Consider the following 25,422-nt stretch of genomic DNA (forward strand, 5'->3'; position numbering starts at 1 on the left):
GGGATTAAGGGTCAGTTCACACTGAGGAATTCCAAGCGGAATCCCTGTTGAGGACTCCGCTCAGAATTATGCCTGCCTCAGTGTCTCAATGTAAGGTATAGGGCGCCTCCGCTCTCCGCGCCTCTCTGCTCATAGAATTGACATGTCAATTCTTTGAGAGGAGAGCCGCGGAGAGCGGAGGCACCCTGTACCCTCCCTGAGGAGCTGAGGTAGCTGGAATTCGGAGCAGAGTCCGCGACAGGGATTCCGTTTGGAATTTTGGTGCCAATTCCTCAGTGTGAACTGCCCCTTACAGCAGAAATGAGACTGCTGGCTTTCCACTCCATGCTGATCCCCCCCACACCCGAGTTCTGGGAAAAGCTGGATCCAGTCCTGGTAAACTTTTCCCAGGACTGGATCCAGCTTTTCCCGGCACATGGAGCAGCAGACTGACAAGCTGCAGACCAATCCTTTGCTTTACTACTGTAAATTCGCTTATCCCTTCATACATTGTATATAGCTGGAATAGTGGATTAGACTAATAGAAGCCGATAGACTTTGTTCTTTTATCTAAATTCCATTTGAGAGGCTGAACAGCAGGGAACAGAGATCTGATCTCAATGCCCTTATGTTATTGTCTTCTCACAATGTGATTCAAGGGTGTGGAGTCCTGAGAAGGGGAGTGTTCTTCCTCTGGTAGCTGACACTTAACATCAAGCACACTTACGCTAGCTGGGGCTATGGCTTCTATCTCTTGGCTGTGGTCTTGCTGCCTTGACATACAGATCCTTACCTCCTTATTGCTCCTAGGACTGTTAGGTATTGTGATCCGTACAAGGTCGAGAAGCAAACATGTTTCATTGGATCCACAGGGGAGAGCGGTGCTGATCACTGGCTGTGATTCAGGTTTTGGAAACTTACTGGCACTCAGGCTGCTGGATATGGGTTTCACAGTCTTTGCTGCTTGCTTGTTTCCAGATGGAGAGGGAGCTCAGGCTCTGCTAACCCATTCATCGCCCGGGCAGGTAAAAGTCCTCCGCCTGGATGTGACCAGTGATAAGGAGATGGAAGAGGCAAAACAGTATGTACAAGACAATCTCCCTGAGAAAGGTAAGACTTATTACTGACACACACATAATATATATATATATATATATATATATATATATATATATATATAATGGGACAACCCATAGCACATGCTATTTTTTTCATTTGTTATTACCTTATTTGTCAAAGAAGTCCTGCACTAATCTATTCCGATCCTTCCTGGTCTGTAGAGATCAATTCTCAGCATTCAGCAGTTTCAGCATTACTTTCTCAGGTTGGATTACAATGAAAGGTAACACATCCATTGTACAGCTGGAAGCAGAACACATGGGATCCATCACTGATAACAGGTGATGGTGACAGCTGAACCTCTCTCCCCCTCTTGCACATTGACTTGTGCATATCACAGAACAAGTGGTTGCCCAGGCATGCTCTCCTTAGCCATTTGACATTGGATGTGGAAGAACATAGATGCATGCTGGCTTCCAGCCAGTACGAATCCTGTATAGGTCCCTTTAACTAGACTAGGACCCATGCACAATACATTCAATAGATTACAATACTAGGACCCATGCATAATACTAGGACCCATGCACAATTCTTTCAGCCAGTACGAATCCTGTATAGGTCCCATTAACTAGGCTAGGACCCATGCACAATACTTGGCAACAAGAGATGAGCGCAGCTCCAGTATGCTTGAGTTGAATCGGTCATCATTTAAATACCGGTGGCTGAAGTTGGATACAGCCCTAAGGTTGTTTGGAAAACATGGATACAGCCTTAGGTTATGTTCACACTATGTATGTTTTCGTAAAACTACAGCCGTTGTTGCCGATTGCAACAACGGCCATGATTAATACGAAAATATACATGCCGTTGCCGCCTATGGAATCCCGGCTGGAGTGTATACACATAGTATACACTCCATCCGGGATCCCTAGCGGCGCCGTGAGAAACTGACATGTCAGTTTTCTGCGTCCGCTATTCATTGAATAGCGGTCGCAGAAAACCCTGTCAGTGATCGCTGTGGAGCGAGCGGCTCCGGCACCTTTTCTGAGACCGTCCTGTCACGTCACGGAACGGCCGGGCTCTTACAAGGTCTGAACATGGCCTTAGGCTGTATTTAATTAAAGGAAATCTGTCAGCACCCGGGCCCTACGTGAGGTGCTGACAATGTGTTGTAGCTGGCAGTCCCCTTGTGAGCATGGTACCTTTTGGTAATTTGTCCGTGCAGCCGATTATGCACAATTTTGGGTCTCGTACTGTAAGTTGTGGCTCAGTGTTTATTCCACACTCACCACTGCTTCTTCCTGCATCTCCTTCATCAATGCTGCCCGGCCTACTGCTTGCTCCGCTGTCAACCAGTGTATCTGATTGCAGATCAGTCCTTTGTAGGAAGTTTATGTCAGGAAGAAACACTCAGGTAGACCTGTCTAGAGAACACCAGCAGTTCATTCTTTGGTTCGTTTCCCCTGATGGATTTACTTATTTCTATTTTTTTGCTCAATATTGTATCACTTTTATAATTGGAAAGAATTCCCAATCGGGTCCAAATTTGTTTTAAAATTCTTTTTTTTAATACAATGATAAGAAAAATAAATATATAGTTATTTTTAATTTTTTTCATCATTGCATAAAAAAACTAAAATGACTGGTCCTTGATTGAAAAAACAAAGGGCGACAGCGCTCCATGGCGAGGATCAGAAGGGCAAGGTGAAAAAGGGATAGGGGTGCACGGCAACCCTCACCTGATGTGGTTGTGCAAAGGGAGGCACAACACTCTGCAGCGTATATATCAAGGACCGCAGCCACTCCCGATATCCAACAGGAAACAATGATGCAAACAACCTCCAACTCCAGACTACACGGATTATGGGGCGCAGGTCCAACTTGAGATCGAGGCACAGTGAGTAATAAAAATATATTTTATTGTGGAGACTCAACGCGTTTCGGAACCGCACCGGTTCCTTTCTCAAGAGTCATGATACTGATAAAACAGAACAGCACTATATATCACAAACCAAGATGACATCAAAAGGGGAGGAGGACTCAGAACCTCCCACTTCAATCAACACAGACACCTGTAACACCAATAAAGAAAGGCATATAGCTATATACTACATTGCATTGAAATACAATAATATATAAGAGTATATAAAACGAATATGTATATAAATAAAAATAATGTGTAGAAAATGTATAAAAAAAAAAAAAAAAAAACTCCAAAAAAACTTTAAAAAAAAAAAAAAAAAAATTTAAAAAAAAAAAAAAAAAAAAAATTAAAATTTTTTTTTTTTTTTTTTTTTTTTTATATATATATATATATTTAAAAAATAAGTATATAAAGTTAAAAAATTATACCTTCGTATTTTCTAGTGTCTCATTTAAGCCATCTGGTAACAAAGAGCAAAGTTTAAAAATCCAGTACGATTCCCTATTAATGAGCTGCTTGTATCTATTGGGAACATTCTCTCCTATACGTTCCAAAATAGTGAGTCTCAAACTACTAGGGTCAGAATTATGCTTAAGAAAAAAGTGTCGAGAGACACTATGCAATAAAAATGAATTTTTAATATTAGCTCGATGCTTGTTCATGCGGCACCGCACCGTCTGAATGGTGCGTCCCACATACTGCAGGTGACATGGGCACTCTAGGAGATAAATAACATACTGTGATGAACAAGAATACATTTCACGGACAAAAAATATCTCATTGGTGACTATAGAGGTAAATGTTGGTGCTGGGGTATCTGTTATCCAATTGCAGCATAAGCACCTCGCTACATTGCAGCGTACGGTGCCCACAGATCTAGTTTTTGTATTATTATTTTTGTTTGTATTATTACTATTTTCCATATCTGAAGTAATTTTACGGAGTTTGCTAGGTGCTAGATGGCTACGTAATGTTTTAGTTCTACGGAAAATAACATTAGGTTGTTTGGGAAGAATTGATTTTAGAATAGGATCACTGAGAATAATACCCCAATGTTTCGTTAAGACCCTTTTAATTTCCTGTGTACCACAATTATATTCTGTAACCATAGAAATGCCATATTTATTGAGATCTTCAGAAGTAGTTTCATGTTTGTGGTTATTAGTCATCTTATCTAAAATCTTTTTTTGTGTGGTACATTTATTTTTACTGTAAGCATTGGATAGTAATCGTTTGGGATAGCCTTTGTTGGTGAAACGATCACATAAAATTTTTGATTGTTCCTGGTAATCAGTATCCAAAGTACAATTTTTTCTTATACGTTGGTATTGCCCGTATGGTATATTTTTTAGCCAATTCGGAAGATGGCAACTCTTATAATCTAGGAAGCTGTTAACGTCCACTTTTTTAAAAAAATTAGAGGTGATGATACTGTTAGATGGAATATCTTTCTTAATTAAAAGATCCAAAAACTCTATACTAGTGTCACTATAGTTAAGGGTAAATTTAATGCCCCATTCATTCTGGTTTAGAAGATGCACAAACAGAAGCGCATCATCATTAGTCCCCGTCCACACCATGAATAAATCGTCGATATAACGACGGTAAAAAAACACAAATTTACTATACAATTCACACAGTCCCAAGTCTCTGAATTGTATAGTAAATTTGTGTTTTTTTACCGTCGTTATATCGACGATTTATTCATGGTGTGGACGGGGACTAATGATGATGCGCTTCTGTTTGTGCATCTTCTAAACCAGAATGAATGGGGCATTAAATTTACCCTTAACTATAGTGACACTAGTATAGAGTTTTTGGATCTTTTAATTAAGAAAGATATTCCATCTAACAGTATCATCACCTCTAATTTTTTTTTAAAAAAGTGGACGTTAACAGCTTCCTAGATTATAAGAGTTGCCATCTTCCGAATTGGCTAAAAAATATACCATACGGGCAATACCAACGTATAAGAAAAAATTGTACTTTGGATACTGATTACCAGGAACAATCAAAAATTTTATGTGATCGTTTCACCAACAAAGGCTATCCCAAACGATTACTATCCAATGCTTACAGTAAAAATAAATGTACCACACAAAAAAAGATTTTAGATAAGATGACTAATAACCACAAACATGAAACTACTTCTGAAGATCTCAATAAATATGGCATTTCTATGGTTACAGAATATAATTGTGGTACACAGGAAATTAAAAGGGTCTTAACGAAACATTGGGGTATTATTCTCAGTGATCCTATTCTAAAATCAATTCTTCCCAAACAACCTAATGTTATTTTCCGTAGAACTAAAACATTACGTAGCCATCTAGCACCTAGCAAACTCCGTAAAATTACTTCAGATATGGAAAATAGTAATAATACAAACAAAAATAATAATACAAAAACTAGATCTGTGGGCACCGTACGCTGCAATGTAGCGAGGTGCTTATGCTGCAATTGGATAACAGATACCCCAGCACCAACATTTACCTCTATAGTCACCAATGAGATATTTTTTGTCCGTGAAATGTATTCTTGTTCATCACAGTATGTTATTTATCTCCTAAAGTGCCCATGTCACCTGCAGTATGTGGGACGCACCATTCAGACGGTGCGGTGCCGCATGAACAAGCATCGAGCTAATATTAAAAATTCATTTTTATTGCATAGTGTCTCTCGACACTTTTTTCTTAAGCATAATTCTGACCCTAGTAGTTTGAGACTCACTATTTTGGAACGTATAGGAGAGAATGTTCCCAATAGATACAAGCAGCTCATTAATAGGGAATCGTACTGGATTTTTAAACTTTGCTCTTTGTTACCAGATGGCTTAAATGAGACACTAGAAAATACGAAGGTATAATTTTTTAACTTTATATACTTATTTTTTAAATATATATATATATAAAAAAAAAAAAAAAAAAAAAAATTTTAAGGTTTTTTTTTTTTTTTTTTTTTTTTTTAAAGTTTTTTTTTTTTTTTTTTTAAAGTTTTTTTGGAGTTTTTTTTTTTTTTTTTTATACATTTTCTACACATTATTTTTATTTATATACATATTCGTTTTATATACTCTTATATATTATTGTATTTCAATGCAATGTAGTATATAGCTATATGCCTTTCTTTATTGGTGTTACAGGTGTCTGTGTTGATTGAAGTGGGAGGTTCTGAGTCCTCCTCCCCTTGTGATGTCATCTTGGTTTGTGATATATAGTGCTGTTCTGTTTTATCAGTATCATGACTCTTGAGAAAGGAACCGGTGCGGTTCCGAAACGCGTTGAGTCTCCACAATAAAATATATTTTTATTACTCACTGTGCCTCGATCTCAAGTTGGACCTGCGCCCCATAATCCGTGTAGTCTGGAGTTGGAGGTTGTTTGCATCATGGTCCTTGATTGGGAATTCTTTGCACTTTTAAAAATGATACAATAATAAGAAGGAAAAAAAAAATAACTAGATTTCATTTCCATCAGGGGAAATGAACTAAAGAAAGACCCACTGGTGTTCTCTAGAGAGATGATTTACCCCTAGACCACAGCTTCTAAACAGGCCAGGTGATTCAACTATATTTGATTGCAGATCAGTTTCCTGTTGGCAGATACTGTCTGACAGCTGAGCGAGCAGGAGGCTGGGCAGCACTGATTATTTATTCATGAAAAAGAGGGAGGAGAAAGGAGTGGTGAGGTGTGCCAGAGTGCGGCACAAACGCTGAGCCGCAACTCCTCTTTGACTCTTCATTACAGTAGGATACCAGAGATTGCACATAATGCGCTCCACAGACAAATTACCAAAAGGTGGCATGCTCAGTAGGCGACTGCCAACTACAGTACACTGTCAGCAGAGAGACTCCCTTTAGTAAATTTCTTTTTGACAGTGTTTCCTTATTGGCATGTAGATTAAATAACTGTATAAATTTTCATAGAGATGGCAGTACATGTGCGGTAAGGTCACATCTGGCAGACTTTTCTGTTTCATACAACTGAATAATTTGCATGCACTTTTACATATCCCATTCAAATAAATGTGACAGTCATAGAATGGGGCTAATCCACATCTACAACCATGTAAAAATTCATAGCAATAAACAGTGAGATGCACAGCAGAAATTCAAGGGAAAAATACTCCATACTTATACTTATAGATCTAGAAAACCTTTTAGATTTCTGCACATATATCCTGACATCGAATGGAATAGGTGCCAGCTGTAATTTCATGCACAGCTCACCTCAAGGTCTACAGACAAGACTAAACAATGGTGCACCTTGTGTGCTGTGCCAGGTTTGTTCTTACTGTCTTAAAGGGGAACTCCCCATAAGGAAAATTTGTTTTCTATTAAAAGTACATTAAAAGTTAATGTATTACCGTATCTGTGCAGTTCTGCCACACTGGTAGCTGATAGAAATCCAGGAAATAAAGAAAAATGGCCTCTGTGCCAATTCACATTGTCTCCTGCTTCCACTGCTCTCCCACCTTAGGAGACAAATATTTCATGCCTCTGTCTCACATTGTGTGTGTTTGCTGAGCACAGGCTGATGATGCAGACAGGGGGCAGGGCGTGATGTCACAGGAGGCTTGGCTGGATTCCCCAATCCCCTGAGTGATGAATCATCTTTGACCGTCCAGAAGAATCTGCTGCAATTTCGCTGATTGTGCAGAAGTGTGCCTTGAAATTAGGGCTATGTTCACTCAAGTTGGATTTTCACTGCAGTACTGCAGAGTATTCACAAAAATGATGCAGTAACACAAGTAAATGATGCTAAACGGCAGAGAGGATCAGAGTCGGCACTGCCAATCCCACCTGGAGAAAAAACAAGGCATAAACAGTATATCCCATGTAAGAACCTCAAAGATAACAGATGCTTGATCATAATATGTGCGTGGAAATGAAAATAATTTTTTAAAAAAAATAATTCTTTACTTTATTCCAATATCAGCACTACAGGTAGAGAATACAGCGTGCTGTGTGGTGTTACAGGTAGAGAATACAGCGTGCTGTGTGGTGTTACAGGTAGAGAATACAGTGTGCTGTGCGGGTGTTACAGGTAGAGAATACAGTGTGCTGTGTGGTGTTACAGGTAGAGAATACAGCGTGCTGTGCGGGTGTTACAGGTAGAGAATACAGTGTGCTGTGTGGTGTTACAGGTAGAGAATACAGTCTGCTGTGTGGTGTTACAGGTAGAGAATACAGTCTGCTGTGTGGTGTTACAGGTAGAGAATACAGTGTGCTGTGTGGTATTACAGGTAGTAACTGTGCGGTGTTACAGGTACAGAATACAGCATGCTGTGTGGTGTTACAGGTACAGAATATAGCATACTGTGTGGTGTTACAGGCAGTAACAGTGTGCTGTGTGGTGTTACAGGTAGACAATACAGTGTACTGTGTGGTGTTACAGGTAGAGAATACAGTGTGGTGTTACAGGTAGAGAATACAGCGTGTTGTGTGGTGTTACAGATAGAGAATACAGTGTGCTGTGTGGTGTTACAGGTAGAGAATACAACGTGCTGTGTGGTGTTACAGGTAGAGAATACAACATGCTGTGTGGTGTTACAGGTAGAGAATACAGTGCTGTTTGGTGTTACAGGTAGAGAATACAGCGCTGTGTGGTGTTACAGGTAGAGAATACAGTGTGCTGTGTGGTGTTACAGGTAGAGAATACAACGTGCTGTGTGGTGTTACAGGTAGAGAATTCAACGTGCTGTGTGGTGTTACAGGAAGAATATACAGCGTGCTGTGTGGTGTTACAGGTAGAGAATACAGCGTGCTGTGTGGTGTTACAGGTAGAGAATACAGCGTGCTGTGTGGTGTTACAGGTAGAGAATACAGCGCTGTGTGGTGTTACAGGTAGAGAATACAGCGTGCTGTGTGGTGTTACAGATAGAGAATACAGCGTGCTGTGTGGTGTTAGGGTACTATTACACGGAACGATAATCGGCCGAATTGGCCCGATTCGGCCGATTTCCCGTGTAATAAATGCAACGGTCAGCCGATGACAACGATCATCGGCTGATCGTTGATATAGGTAAGACCCTATTTTTGTCGGGCGCCGACCGCGCACCGCTGCGTGTAATAGCGGTGCGTGGCCGGCGACTAACGATATACATTACCCATCCACGTTCCAGGGCTGCTCCTGCCGTCCGCTTCTCCCGGGGTCCCGCGCGCGCTCTAGCTTCACAGCGGCCTGTCAGCTGGTAGGCCCCTCAGCCAATCACAGGCCGCGGCGGTCCCGGCCTGTGATTGGCTGAGCGGCCTACCAGCTGACAGGCCGCTGTGAAGCTAGAGCGCGCACGGGACCCCGGGAGAAGCGGACGGCAGGAGCAGCCCTGAAACGTGGATGGGTAATGTATGCCAGTTTATCAAGGGCTGCAAGGACATCGGTAACTATGTCCTTGCAGCTCTTGTCAAACGATTATCGGGCCGTGTAATAGGCCCAGTAAACGAGCAACTATCTAGTAGATCGCTGCTCGTTTACAGGTATTATCGGGCCCTGCTCGGCCCGTGTAATACCACCCTTACAGGTAGAGAATACAGCATGCTGTGTGGTGTTACAGGTACAGAATACAGTGTGCTGTGTGGTGTTACAGGTAGAGAATACAGCGTGCTGTGTGGTGTTACAGGTAGAGAATACAGCGTGCTGTGTGGTGTTACAGGTAGAGAATACAGAGTGCTGTGTGGTGTTACAGGTAGAGAATACAGCATGCTGTGTGGTGTTACAGGTACAGAATACAGTGTGCTGTGTGGTTTTACAGGTAGAGAATACAGTGTGCTGTGTGGTGTTACAGGGAGAGAATACAGTGTGCTGTGTGGTTTTACAGGTAAAGAATACAGTGTGCTGTGTGATGTTACAGGTAGAGAATACAGTGTGCTGTGTGGTGTTACAGGGAGAGAATACAGTGTGCTGTGTGGGTGGGAACACAATGAAATGATAAAGTACTGCAAACAATTCAGTAACACAATGAAACTGCAATGTGTGAACACAGCCTAGATGTTCTGCAACAGATTTGGGCGGGGAATGGGCAGGGTGGAGGACTGTGATGAACAGCTGGGGGAAAGCATTGCATTCTGGAACCAGTACTGCATTCTGGGAAATGCTTAACCTGGAAGTACAGAAACACAATACAGAACAAAACCCCCCAAAACAAATGGATTTTTGGTAGTTTCAAAACTGGGATGGATAGGTAAGTAATGCTATATGCTTCTGCAGAAGTTTCTTTTTTTTAACCTCTACCTGGAGTTCACACTACGTATATTTCAGTCAGTATTGTGGTCCTCATGTCAGGTCCTCATAGCAACCAAAACCAGAAGTGGATTGAAAACACAGAAAGGATCTGTTCACACAATGGTGAAATTGAGTGGATGGCCGCCATATAACGGTAAATAACGGCCATTATTTCAATACAACAGCCGTTGTTTTAAGATGACAGCAAATATTTGCCATTAAATGACGGCCATCCACTCAATTTCACCATTATGTGAACATAGCCTTTCTGTGCTTTCAATTCACTCCTAGTTTTGGTTGCTATGAGGAGCACAATACTGACTGAAATATACGTAGTGTGAACCCAGCCTAAAGGAAATGTGTCATTAGAAAATGGCTTATTGTTTACATCAAGTGTTCACATTTTTTAAGAATATTTGGTAATTTTTTTTCCTAATTTTTCTGTCTATATTATAAAATGATCCTAATTTTCAAAAGGTCTAAAGCTAAGCTGAGACTTCCTGTAGTAAAAATATGAGGCTGTTGATAGTAAGACAATAGCAGCTCCCTGTAGAAAGAGTATGCTCAGTAATGATTCACATTGTAGCCCGATGCTCAAGAAGAGAACGACACAGAGCGTGAGAACCAGGCTCCATTTTGAAAAAGAACGCACCACTGTGTTACCCGCACCGGTGCCGACAAGGTAGTGGGGGGGGGGGGGGGGGAATCACTAGTCATAATGGTACATTCCCTTCAAACTACAGTCATTCTAGCCATAGAAACAAAGAAAAAAAATCCTATAATTTTTGCACCTTTGTTTCCCCTTGGTGTTGCTTCTACAATGTGGGGTGAGCCCTAGAACTAAGGGCCCTTTTACACGGAAAGATTATCTGACAGATTATCTGCCAAAGATTTGAAGCCAAAGCCAGGAATGGACTATAAACAGAGAGCAGGTGATATAGGAAAGCCTGAGATTTCCCCTCTTTTCAAATCCATTCCTGGTTTTGGCTTCAAATCTTTGGCAGATAATCTGTCAGATAATCTTTCTGTGTAAAAGGGCCCTTAGATCTGAAGAATCAATACAGTTCATAAGTGACATCTCACCAGCTTTCTCTGCCCCATATATTATGCTATATAGTATTAGGCCCCCTCTGCACCACAATATATTGCAAGGTCCTCACTGTGCCCCATATATTGTTAGGTTAGTTGCCTCCATATAGTATAAGGCTTCCTTTGTGCCCCCATATAGTAGTTAGGCCTTCTCTATGCACTTATGAGGAATAAAAACGTGCCTACCACTGCGCCTCTTTGGCTCCAGGTTAATTACAAGCTGATTTTTATCTTCCTAGGGCTGTGGGGACTGGTAAACAATGCTGGTGTGTCCATGTGGGGGATGGTTGAATGGCTAACAATAGATAAATTCCAGAAGGTTCTTGATGTCAACCTGTTGGGAACAATTAGGACAACATTGGCTTTTGCTCCACTCATCAGAAAAAGCAAAGGTAAGATGTGTACCATAATAAAAATAATGTAATGCAAAGTAATTGCGTTTCCCATAACATGAAGTTATAACCTTGGGTCAGTAGTGACGGTGAAGTTTGCTTGGAAACAACTAGTAATATATGGAATGTTTATACTATAGGTAGGATACTTAAAGGGGTACTCGGGCGAAATTTTTTTCTTTCATATTAACTGGTGTCAGATTTTATATTTACTTCAATTTAAAAATCTCAAGTCTTCGAGTACTTATTAGCTGCTGTATGTCCTGCAGGACACTGTGTCGTCTTGTTCTTGAGTTAATTTTTTTTCTAAAAACACTCCCCCCTCCCGAAACTTATTTAGCCTCCAGAATATACAGATTCAAATCCTTAAAGGGGAACTATTAGCAGGTTAGACAAACCTAACCTGCTGATAGCTCCTTATAGAGTCCGGGACACTGAGGAGGAAGGTATTTGTGTTACCTTCCTCCTTGGTGCTGGTCACGGGCAGAGTAATCTTTGCTCTGGAGCACTTTTAAGAGCACTGCCACATCATGGGTCTGCTCCTTCTAATGATAATCAATAGAGTGGGCGGGCCAGATGTCGCAGCAGTGCTCCTAACAGTGCACCAGCGTGAAAATTACTCTAACTCTGACTAACAGCGTGGGATCGGTGCCAAGGAGGAAGGTAACAGACATGCCTTCCTCCTCAACATCCCCGGCACTATTAGGGGCTATTAGCATGTTAGATTTGTCTTGCTGATAGTTCCCTCTGTAAGTTTTTCCTGATAGGTTTTATGCCTGACACCCTCCATCATTTTTGTAGCCCGTTCTATTTTATCAATATCTTTATGTAGGTGAGGTCTCCAGAACTGGACACAGTATTCCAGATGTGGTATCACTAGAGCTTCTCTATACAGCGGGATGACAATTTCCCTCTTCCTACTGGTTATACTTCTAGCTATACAGCCCAGCATACGATTTGCTTTCCCTTTTACCTGGTTGCACTGGTGACTCAAATCACTACCCCTAAATCCTTCTTTTCTAAAGTCTTTGCCAGCACAGAACTACCGATATGATTGATGATCGCAAGTGAGAACTGTGATGCATATCCTCTTTGACTCTCGCATGGAGACTGAAAACGTATATTGTGGTGCTCTATGGACAACCGGTCACTTGCCAGATGCTATTGTGTGATGCCACTACTGTAGTGGTTGGTCGGAGTATAGTTTTAGTAGTTTAGTAGTATAGTAGTTACGATCCACCCAGACTATCGGTACTGTCGGAACAATAATCACTGAGTCCTGTTACCATACATAAAATCTTCTTTACTTTGGCAATACTTAATACAGTAGCTGACAATAGACTTCTGACTTGACTAGACGATCTGCCTTAAAAACAGAAGAGCTTTGCTGACTTAGTTGCGTGCTGAGAAGTAGACTTTAGAGCAGTAGAGAGGAGTCTGTGCTGAGAGTTCAGAGTAATAGAGAGGAGTATGTGCTGAGAGTCCCAACTCAGAGTAGAAATGTGCTCTGCTGAAACTTTAGAAGAAGTAGAATACTGAAGAATACTTGAAAGTAGAAGACTACTTGGGCCCCTGTTTCAACTTTTGTTGTCGCTGTACCACCTTTTGCCCTACAGTGTCGGGTGACCCGTCTTCCTAGGGTGACACAAGCCCCAGACATTGTTACCTGAGTTGAGCAAGGTGGTCAAAGTTACCTGGTTACACCTGCGCTGCGAGATAGAGCAAAGTTGCTACAAGCCTATGTACTCTATCAGTTCCTCTTGTTTTAGGATACTGTCCTGCACTTTTAGAGACATTCAACAGCGTGGGTTGGAGTGATCTCTGACTTGTCCTCTCCTGAGTTAAACTACTGCACTACATAACTAGAGTAAGAGTTGCCTGAGAAGTAAGAGTCTCTGTGTTTCCCATGTGCGTCCATCCACTACCACACTCCAGACTAGACTACACTGGGCTGGTGGGGGGACCTGGCAGAGCCAGGGCCCAGCTGGACTACAGCAGGTACTGTCTTGTTGTGCGTCGTCTCTCTACCAAGACTTGGGTAAGACTCCTAAGTGTGGGTGTGTACTTCCTCTCCCCATGTGACAACTTTCTTCTGGGTGTGTAATACCTCCTGTGAGTGGTGGAAAAGAAAGTGCAAAGAAAGAAAGGAAAAAAAGATAGGTGGAGAACAGAAAAGAGCTCTTATTGGTGTGCAGATTACCAACAGACAATAACCCCATGTTCACTACAGCTGTGCAATATACAAGTGCATATACAAATAATAGCGATCTCTAGTGGTAAAACTTAGGTATGACTTCATTACCACTTCACTTAGAAAACAAGCTTTTGCAAGGGGGTGTCTAAACTTGTAACACCCATGGTGGGACACCACAATATCACTCCTTTCTTGGAGATACAATAAGTGAAGTAGATACCTTGCAAGAATCCATGAGGCAACCCAAAGCACTGTTAGGTAGGATTTCTGTAAGACTAGCTATCATAGGCTTAGCTAGTTTATTTCTACTCAGTCTGCAGTGATGGCGAGCTCATCTTGAGGTGCTGGCAGGAAGCCTGACTGATCTAAACTATACCCTACTCTGTAGCTACTAGACACTAGCGGGGTCACTTGCACTTGCTAAAAAAAATGGGTCTGGCTGCACTTCTCCTTTAAGTACACCTGAATTTTTTAGGTCATATGGCTTTTTGATTTTGCAGTTCCTATGTTATGTATTAACTGCATGTAACATTTTCCAGCAGGAGAAACCTGTCTGACAGCTTACACCAGACGGAGAACACTTACAGTACTTTAAAAGAAAACCAATCAGCACAATCGTGCTAATATGGTTCCCAGCTGCACAGTATAGATCTTCTGTGCAGCTCCTCAAGGCTTTAAATATCCCCCCCATTGAATGAATTGGTGGATAAGCACCAAGGCCGATCAGGAGAATGACCTGGGACTTTGTGTCACGTAAGTTAGATAAATGCAAGTCTATGGGGCTGTCTAGGACTCAGGGAGCAGGAAGAGGAGCATGTGGCAGCATGGTCATCAGCCCACTCACTCTATTGATCGGCCAGGGTCTAATCACTTATTATCTTTCCTCTACATACAGTAGGTGATACATTTTGATAATCTACACACATGTTCTAGTTATCTACATACATCCATGTTACCATCTGAAGAATTTGTCCAGTTTATGATAAAAATGTTTGGCACAAGAACCTTTTTTATACATGTGCCCCAGCCTTAGAAGATCTGTTCTTCTGTATCACTTTCTTTCTTTGTTTTGCTTCCAATAACTATAGGGCGTATGGTGTTTTTATCAAGCATAAATGCATACCTAAGTTTCCTGAGTAGCATGTATTCCACAACAAAAGCTGGGGTGGAGAGGTTCTGTGATGCCCTTCGACTAGAAATGAAACCGCTTGGAGTGAAGGTAAAATTTGAATGATTTGTTTGACCTTTTATCATTGTTCAATAGCAGTAACATCCACCATACATCCTCTGGCCATGTTCACATGGCGTAAGACACTGGCCGTTCTGTGACCTGGCTGGGTCACAGAACGGCCGGTGTCAGAGAAGATCATCCCATCCCGTACTGCAGTACCAGCCGGATGATCTTCATTTCTGCAGAATTCGGATCTGTGTGCGCCCACATCCGAATTCCCCGCTGCACACAATCTATTGTGTAAACTGACAGGTTCTCTGCGGCCACTATTCAATGAATAGCGGCCGCAGAAAACTGACATGTGTATACACTTAGGAAGGGATTCCATTCATTCAAATGGAACATATGTGTTGCATAAATCACGGCCGTTGTTGCAAATTGCAACAATGGCCATGATTTATGTAAAACATATACGTTGTGTGAGCATCTATGTGTACAGGATTTTTGTCTCACTGAACCGAAATAAAGCTAATTGAGAGTATTTAAATGATATATTTAGTATAGAGGAATGTTAATGCTGAAAACTGAAATAAAAATTTAGTATGAAAATAAAAGATAAGAACAGTACAGCTGTTTGTGTGTATTAATACTTAGATTGTGTTTGCAGATTTAGCTAATTCACGGACAACAACTAGTGTTGAATGAGCATGCTTAGTTTAAAAAAACATAAAAATTTGAAATGTGTGTAGAACACCTCTCTTTTCCATAACCAGCCAGATAAAAAAAAACAACAAAAAAAACAGCAGCAGACTAGTAGTACCAGGGTGGGAAAGGCCATTTACTTTGGCCCTCCCCAGCCTAATAATACCAGCCTGCTACTGCCCAGTCCAGGGGTGCAATTTTTTTTGACGAACAGATAATACTGGTATCTGGCTCTTCCCAGCAAACCTGTAGCAGTAATAATGGGGGGGGGGGGGTAGTTTTAGCCATTTTATGGGTTAACAGTAAGCCTTGGCTTAGTAATGGATACTGTCTATCAGATAGCTTCCACTAGTAAGCCTGTAAAGTAAATAAAGACAATACAATAGAAGTTTTTTTTTTTTAATAGAAACACCCCCACACCCCTCATTGACCATTTTATTAAAAAGAGAAATCTGCTGGTCATAGATTTAGTGCAATGCATCTGAAGTTTCCTCAGCATACCACTATCGTAAAAACAAAAAAAGCAGGAGCACAACACCCCTCATTTTGATCGGTGTTCTGCTCCTTACTGTATGCAGCATCTGCACAGATAGCTGCTTACAGTCTGGCCCTCAGAGGTTAAGTAAATATGCATATCATCTTGGTTCAAGGCAGGGGTTATATGAAAACGCAATAACAATATATATCAGTAAAGCAACCCTACTACAGCCGCTGACTGGCTGAACGGACCTTACACATCACAACCTGGGTACCCGCTCAAACCAGGAAATGGCCGGGGACCTGGAGGCCAGAGCAGCAGTATGCGGCTACCGGCACTGGAGTGAGGAGCTTAGAGTATGTTATTTATTTTATCTTCCCCCTCCACAGCACAAAAGGGTCTGACCGGACTTCTCCTCTATACATTTGCTGGTTTGTTTGTTTTTATATGTCATGACACTTGTAAGTCCAATCCTGGCAAAAATATCAACTGTACTAAACAGCCAGCGCCACTTATATATACTGTATAGTAGGCTCAGTTCCTGAGTTTGCTACATATCACTCCTCCGCAATATCATGTACATGTAACGGGAATTACATTCAACTGTATGAATCAGAGTCACATGGAGATAAAAAAACAAAAACTGGTCAATTACAAGTCGCTCACATGAATTGGGCTTATAAACATGGCAGTAGTGTGTGAGCCTACTAATGTACCTCCATTCAATTTCATATAAAGGTACCACAGTGTAGTCTTTATAACAATACACAGAGGCTGTATAGCTGGGAGGTGTAAAAGCTATACAGGCTCAATGCTAGCATGCATTAGCATGAAAGTGGCTTTACACAAGTAAAAGTATAAAAAAAAAAAAACAGTTTTGCAAAAACATATAGTAAATAATGCGCATGTTCGTTATTTTTATGCCTATACTTAAAGGGGTAGTGCGGAGTTTTCGTTTTTCCACTTAATTAACACACATTACAAAGTTATATAACTTTGTAATGTTTGTTTATTAAGCGGTCTCTCCCCATTCTCCCCGGAAGTTAAATAAAGTATACATACCAAATCACTTTCGAACCCGTCCTCTTCTTCCGGGCACCATCTTGGGTCGATGTCGTCACAGCAGGAAGTGGTCCTGGTCTCTTTCCTCTTCGCTGTCTTCCACAGCAGTGAATGGGAGAAGAAAAGGCTGTAGAACATCACATGGCTTTCAGCTTTCTCAGCCCTGATTGGATGAGCTTGCTGGAAGCCATGTGATGCAATCCAGCCAATGAAAAGGCTGCCAATGCCCATGCGCACCAGCAGCCTTTTCTCTGCCATTCACTGCACCTGGACTCGGAAGCGAGGACGGCGTCCGAAGATAGCGGGGACGTGGCCAGCGGCATGGTAAGTATATTTTATGTGTCTGTGTTTGTTTTGTGGCAGCTGCACTACCCCTTTAATTACAGACGTTTTTGTGTACTGTGTGTTCAATAGAGCACATTATCTTTTTAAAAATACAGCTGTATTTTACCCTAAATATTACTGCTGTATTTTTCCCTCACATAAAATATTCCTTGTGCTGTAATAATTCTCTTCTTGTTATATGTACTTTCAGGTATGCATCATTGAGCCTGGCAATTATGCTCCAGCTACAAACATCGCACAGCATAAAACTACAGAACAAGTCTGGGATTCTCTTCCTGCACAGGCAAAGGAAGTCTTCAGAAAAGAATCCATAGGAGATATAACAAACTTTGTAAATGAGAGCCTTACGAGTGGTAGCAGAAAGAGCTATGAGGTTGTGGACGCCATTGTAGACGCTCTTACATCCCCCGCGCCAAAAGCTCGTTATTTGGTTGCCAACCTTGCAGAAAAAGTTGCAATTTACTTACATTTGTGGCTTCCAACATATCTTTTTGATGACTTCTTAGGTTTGAAAATAAATAAATTTATGAAAACACTCTATAAGGATGAATAACTTCTTAAAGGGAGTTTCTAAGCTATAAAAATAAAAGCTCACTATTTAGGTGCATGTTGGGAAAGGGCGGTTCACCAGCACCAGACCTGGTAAACAGCGATTGCTGTGTTGAGGGTCGGCACATGCAGTTGCCACTCAGCCAAACAGAGCAAGTGCTGTCTACTAGGCCTCCCCTCCTAACAGGCACCAACTTAGAGAGATTTTTGAGCTTAGAAAAAACCCTTTAAGGAAATTGGGGGAGATTTATCAAACATGGTGTAAAGTGAAACTGGCTCAGTTGTCCCTAGCAACCAATCAGATTCCACCTTTCATTTTCCAAAGAGTCTGTGAGGAATGAAAGGTGGAATCTGATTGGTTGCTAGGGGCAACTGAGCCAGTTTCACTTTACACCAGTTTGATAAATCTTCCCCTATTATGTCTTCTTAAGGAACACTGAACCTGCCCACAAGATGGCCTTATGTTGGGAGACACACATCCTTGCTGCTGCAGCACTTCTTCAGCCTGAAATATTGAGGAAAGATATAAAGAAAATATATACATACATTTTTTTTCTCCAGTTAGAGCTAATTCCAGTTTTTAGGGGGAACAAATTGACCAACAAACTGAGCAGCACCCCATGAGACCTTAGAGTCAGTAGCTCTCCCAAAAGAATGGAGCACGGTACAGAGAGTAAAATAACTATAACAAGTAACATTATATTTTTATGATCTAATTTGCTCATATATTGTCTGCTTTTTTTCACAATAGTGAAGTATGAATATCTACTTAAAGGGGTTATCTAATCTTACCTGGGAATGGGGATTTTTTTTTTCTACAAGAAACTAATACAATTTCAGAACTGACCACAGACCAGGTTGCAGAATGCCAACCAAACCCTGACACCTGACAAACCCACACCAGCCTACACCAACCATAGCTTCATGACAACCCACCTCAGCCTTCTCCCATCTTTTCCTTCCAACCCACCATACAGTTGCCAAGTCAACACAGCCTCCTCGTATTTACCCCAGACACCTTAAAAACCACCTCACCCACATGAATACCCACCACAGCCTTGCACCAACCACAGCCTAATGACAACCCACCAGAGACGCCTCGCACTCCCCCCAGAACCTGCCAACCCACTGTAGCCTCCTCATATCTTCCTCTGCCAACCCACTGTAGCCTTCTTACATCCACTGCAAAGAGCTGACAAACCACCCCAGCCAGTAGTGCATTATAATATGTCCTTTTCAAGCGGTAGCCCAGGGCCCATGGCCACCCAAAAAGACTTTTATACTTTCAGGGGTGTATTGTCTCCTGTCTACAGTTCTGCCTTGATTTGCAAAAAATTGCTACTTTTTAACCAAATTTTTGCACAAATCAGGGCATCATGGCATTATCTATCCTGTAATACGAACACCACGCTAGTTCTGCCATAGTTACAGTGGGGTAGGGGGGCCCAAGCTTGGTCAACAGCCTGGGGCCTATAGTAAAGTTAATCCGCCCCTGACCCCAGCGACACGAGAACCCACCACAGCCTCAAAACAAACCATCATAGCCTTCTCCCATCTTCCCCTGCCAACCCACCTCAAACACCTGCCAGTGCACCACAGCCTACTCACATCTGCCCAGACACCTGATAAACCACCCAGCTACCTGCAATCAACGTCTTCGGGTACCTGTATCCAAATGTCAAAAGATTTGGGTTTGGTGGACCCCGACTTGGATCGCTACATTTGGTGACATTCATTTTTAGCTTTGGCTCTTCTATTTACCATGTGTTATCTTTGTATCTGTGTCTATCAGTATAACATCAGTGCCAGTGAGGGATCAATATACTATTAGATTGATGTGTCCTGGTGCTGTGCCTACTGTACACGGCACTGTGTTTGTTTGGTTTGTGTATTTTAAGTGATTTTATCTTGTTTGCCCACTTGTAATCTTTTTGTACCAATAAAGTATATTTTTCACTGTTTGTAACTATCTATTCTACTTTTTTAGAAGTGCCACCCATCTATAAGACATGTCTTTTCTAGTGTCTTTGATCCTAAATTTTTCCATGTCATTTTGGGTTGAGCACTCTATGATATATTTTTAGTGGTTCTTTTTACTATATACTATATACAGAACCTGACAAACCACCAAAGCCTCCTCCAATCTCCTCCCCCACCAACCCACCCCAGACACATGCCAAAGCACCACAGCCTACACACATCTACCCCAGGCACCTAACCAGGGACGGACTGGCCATAGGGCACTTCTGGCAAATGCCAGAGGGGCCGATGGCCTCCGGTGGCCGGTCCCGTGCTCCTCCTGACCTGGCGACGCCTTTCCCCTACCGTAGGGAAAAGGAGTCACCGAACCAGGAGGAAGACTGCGAGAGGAGGAAGAGGCCCACAGCGCTCCGTCTGTCCCCCGTATGATGCACGGCTGCCGGGGGTGTCACGTCCTATCCCCGACGCATCATAGAGCTCCCTGTGCGCCTATAACTTCCGGTACGTGCCGGAAATCCCAGGGAGCTCAATGATGCTGCCGGGGATAGGACATGACAATCCCGGCAGCTGCGCATCATACGGGGGACAGACCAGGAGGACAGAGGATCAACGGGGGAGCAAGTTGTTAGGTGAGTTTTTTTTTAATTTTATTTCTGCTTTTTGGGGGGAGAGAGGGGGGCCATCTATAAAAGGGGGGGAGAGAGGGGGGCCATCTATAAGGGTAGGGGAGAGGGGGGCCATCTATAAGGGGAGGGGAGAGGGGGGCCATCTATAAGGGTAGGGAGAGGGGGCCATCTATAAGGGGAGGGGAGAGGGGGGCCATCTATAAGGGTAGGGCAAAGGGGGGCCATCTATAAGGGGAGAGGGAGAGGGGAGCCATCTATAAGGGTAGGGGAGAGGGGGGCCGTCTATAAGGGGAGAGGGAGAGGAGGGCCATCTATAAAGAGGGGGGGGGGGGAGGGGGGCCATCTATAAAAGGGGGGAAAGAGGGGACCATCTATAAAAGGGGGGAGAGAGGGGGGCCATCTATAAATGGGAGGGGAGAGGGGGGCCATCTATAAGGGGAGGGGGAGAGGGAAAAGGGAAGAACTCTGATCAGAGAAGACATCCCCTGTGAGTCACCTGATGTAACTGTACTGTAATGTATATGGTGTACAGAACCTGTGTGGAGCTAGGTCTACCTCTATATAAGGTATATTGGTCTTTTTAAAGTGGATTTTATTCAGTAGCATTGGCGACATTAGTCAGCATGCGGTGGTAGTCAGTATGCAGGGGTATTGCAGTGTTATAAGTCAGTATGCGGTGGTATTAGTCAGTATGCGGTGACATTGGTCAGTATGCGGTGACATTTGTCAGTATGTGGTGGTATTAGTCAGTATATGTGATGGTATTAGTCAGTATGCGGTGGTATTAGTCAGTATGTATGCGGTGGTATTAGTCAGTATGCGGTGGTGGTGTTAAACTCAGCATGGTGACCTGGGCCGGAAGCAGTTTGTCTCTGTACACTGTGTAGTGGTGACAACCTGTAACTGCAGCTCAGCTACACCGTACAGAGACAGAAGCTTCTGACCCCATTTACTGTGTTATTATCTTTAATTCCAGTCATGGCCGTGATGATACAACATGTAGCCATGCTGCACTCACATCGTTTCATAAGTTTTCACCGCGTGGCGAGTGGGCCTGTGTGCTCTGAAATGCCAGGGCTGATTTTCAGTCCCAGTCCGGCCCTGCACCTAACAAACCATGCCAGACACCTAACAACTTCAGCCACCTGCCAACCCACCACAGCCTCTTCCCATCTTCCACTGTCAACCCACCACAGCCTCCTTGCATCTTTTCCAGACATCAAACAACCCACCCTAACCTTGCACCAACCATAATCTCATGATAACCCCATAAAGCCTTTTTCTCTTCATTTGCCCCAGGAGATCTTAAAGTCCTCTCCTGGCCATGAATTATCTCTTCGTAATCTGCCAGAGAAACATTTTAGGCTCTTTTCTTTAGCACATACAGAAGTCAGGTCCCCTGTGTCCCCATATAGTTTTATGCCCCCCACATAATAGGTATGCTCTGTGCCCCTATATAGTAATATAGGTCCTTATATAGTATCAGGCCCCTATGTGCAATCCCCATAGAGTATAGCCCCCCTTCATGCGATGTAGCAGCCCCCATATAGTATAGGCTCCCCTATGCAGCACCCCCCATATAATATACTTCCTTCTAGCAGCCTCACATATAGCATAGGTCCCCGTATCACTTATGCATGTCACCATGAGTCTGGCACGAAAGGAAAATGTATGCAGGAAATTTGAGGCCAATAAGATGACACACTCACGTCCGGTGGGAAGAAGTAAGAGAAGTTGTGTGGCTGAGATCGGTGTGCTCCAAGTTTGACCATGTGATTAGCTTAGCACACTGGATGCAAATATACTGGTGCCCTGCCATAATACATAAACCTCTGTAATTCTCAGAAGGTCACCGCAGAGTCATGTGATGACGATCCGTGTGCAATGAGGCAGAATATGTTGACAATATATAAACAACAAATAAAGAATAATCCATGGTTACATTCTACAGACACACCCTGTGTGTAGTCTGATCCTGCAGTCACATAGTCATTTCCTACATTGGCCCATTCTTCTAGGGAGATAATCTGTTGTCTGTGGCCATGGAATTATAGGGGTAGTCAGGAGATTATCTGTAGGGTGTAACCATGGAGATATATAGGAGCTACATACACAAAAAGAGTACTATTACTATGAGTCCTGCTGCGGCATCCAACAGACTTCCATGTTACAAAAACCTATGATTCTTCCATGATTCCAGCAGAACAACGGAAACCCCTAAGGAAATCACCGGAAGGCCAAAATGGCTGTTATTTGGTGACTATGGTCTATAAATACAAGTGGTATTGGTGTTGGGGGATTTCTTGATACATATGGCAAATGAGCATCATAACGGTGGTATGCAATGAGCTGTAGGCTGGAGCACCTAAGGGCGGTCTTGTGGGTTATGATGCGGCTGTAACCCATGTACTTGCGACTAACATGTCTGCGGTCGCTGACACTTTTGGGTTGCAGTACAAATCCATATACTAAGCTGCAATGCAATGAGATACACACATTACAACTGTACCATCTGTGTCACGCTGTCCAAATGGGATAGGGTGACATGTATACTTTTGTTTTTTCCACCTTTTGTTTAAAAAGCCATGATAGCACTTGCATTTTTTTCCACCTACAGACCCCTATGAGTTCTTATTATTACCATTTTTTACTTTGCAATGACACGTTTAATTTCTTCTTAAAATATGCTGCAAAAAAAAATTAAAAAAATTGTGCGGTGAAATAAAAAAAAAAATATATATATATATATATATATATATATTTTTTTTTTTTTTTTTTTTCATTTTGCAGGGTTTCATCTTTACACTGTTTGACCTGGGGTAAAACTGACATGTTATCTATGTTTCTCAAGCTTATATTTTATTTTACTGCTTAAAAAAAATGTTTAAAATTGCTCTATTCTAGCATCTTATTCTCTCTATATTGTTATATCATTATCAGCACTGAAAACACTTGTACAGTATATAATACTGATGTATGGCACTGGACCTATGAAGCGTTATCTGGTTCTGTTTTGGTTTTTCCCTCTGCCCCCTGGTATCCCCCTCCCTACCCTGTCCTCCCTGCCAAACCAAACGGACTTAGCAGTTTACATGGCCATATGTTTAAGGGTAGTATTACATGGCCCGATAATCATTTAACAAGGGCTGCAAGGAAATCGTTACCGATGTCCTTGCAGCCCTTGCTTAAACTATATACATTACTTATCCACGCTCCAGGGCTGCTCCTGTGGTCCGCTTCTCCCCGGATCCTGCGCCCTCTAGCTTCAGAGTGGCCTGTCAGCTGACAGGCCGCTCTGAAGCTAGAGTGCGCGGGACCCAGGGAGAAGCGGACCACAGGAGCAGCCCTGGAGCGTGGATAAGTAATGTATATCGTCAGTCGCCGGCCGGGCACCGCTATTACACGTATCGATGCACGATTGGCGCCTGACAAATATAGGTTCTAATCTATATCAACAATCAGCCAATGATCGTTATCATCGGCAGATCGTTATCACCGGCTGATAGTTGTATTTTTTACAAGGAGCGATAATCGGTCGAATCGGGCCGATTATCGTTACGTGTAATAGTACCCTATGGGTCCTATTACACGGAGCGATTTTTAACGATTAACAACTAACGATAAACGATCGCAAACGAGATTGTTTATCGTTAACCTGAAATCGTTCACCATATTACACAGAGCGATGGTCGTTAGTTACGATTGTTACTACGATCGTTATTGCGATCGTTACTAAGATCGTTTATTGCTTCTGATCCCAGCACAACAATGAACAATGTGCGATTACACTGAGCGATTAGTGAAAAAATGTGGAACTTGAGCGAACAATTGTGGAATTACAGCGAACGATTAACAATGATTTTAGGTTCAGATCTAAATCAACAATCAACAACACAGGAACGATTTTTCGATCGTTGCCTGCAATTACACAGAACGATTATCGTTTAAATTTGAACAATATAACATTTTTTTACACGATAATCGTCCTCTGTAATAGGGCCCTAAGTCATGAGAAATTATGGATCACGTAATTGTGTACAATGTATCATTTGTCTGATATGACTGTTATTCCCCTCTGTTTATTTTAAAAAATAATAAAAAGTTTTTTTTTTTTTTTAATTAATAAGTTGTTAATAAAGTTGTTCGATTATGATCTTTATAATGCTTTTATTTTTGGTGGTATATTTTGTGGTGTAATTTGTTTCCACCATAATCTGTACTTCCTATCGGTATCTTGCTCGGGTATAAGCCACTTTTTGATCACTTTTTATTAAAATTTTTCTGAATGTGAAGTCACCAAAAATCAGCATTTTGCACCGGTGTTTTTTTTGCGCTTATGACGTTTACTGTGCGTGATAACGAATGTGATAATTTAATAATTCGAGCGATTCCGCATGCGGCGATATCAAATGTGTTTATTATTTTCTTTATTTGGAAAATAGGAAAGGGGGGGGGATTTGAACTTTTATTATTGGATGGCTTTATTGATATTTTGACTGCTGCATTTAAATAGTTAGTTAGCCCAGAGCAGCGCTCGGCCGCAACGGCTAATACCTAATGTTCTTCATGCCCCATGCAGAAGCAATGTGTATACATGTTCTTGACTGTGAAAGGGTTTGATGTGTGTGGGGCGACTTCAGTGTTAGCATTAG

The 25,422-nt window shown here is 42.1% G+C and overlaps 1 protein-coding gene across 1 annotated transcript; it reads left to right on the forward strand.

The window, feature by feature from the left end:
• Nucleotides 1-684: 684 nt before the first annotated feature.
• Nucleotides 685-18,427, forward strand: LOC138774302 (short-chain dehydrogenase/reductase family 9C member 7-like). The gene is made up of 4 exons (XM_069955042.1): nt 685-1,089; nt 11,511-11,663; nt 14,946-15,076; nt 17,806-18,427. The coding sequence occupies exons 1-4, from the start codon at nt 720-722 to the stop codon at nt 18,166-18,168; spliced, it is 1,017 nt and encodes a 338-aa protein (XP_069811143.1). The 5' UTR covers nt 685-719; the 3' UTR covers nt 18,169-18,427.
• Nucleotides 18,428-25,422: the final 6,995 nt, after the last annotated feature.

Source organism: Dendropsophus ebraccatus, chromosome 15 (assembly GCF_027789765.1).
Source record: "Dendropsophus ebraccatus isolate aDenEbr1 chromosome 15, aDenEbr1.pat, whole genome shotgun sequence".
In the NCBI taxonomy this organism is placed as follows: domain Eukaryota; kingdom Metazoa; phylum Chordata; class Amphibia; order Anura; family Hylidae; genus Dendropsophus; species Dendropsophus ebraccatus.

Coding starts and splice junctions, on each gene's coding strand:
- LOC138774302 (XM_069955042.1), top strand. CDS start 720: ATGGCTTCTATCTCTTGGCTGTGGTCTTGCTGCCTTGACATACAGATC. Junction 1,090..11,510: donor AGACAATCTCCCTGAGAAAG/GTAAGACTTATT, acceptor TTATCTTCCTAG/GGCTGTGGGGACTGGTAAAC. Junction 15,077..17,805: donor TGAAACCGCTTGGAGTGAAG/GTAAAATTTGAA, acceptor ATGTACTTTCAG/GTATGCATCATTGAGCCTGG.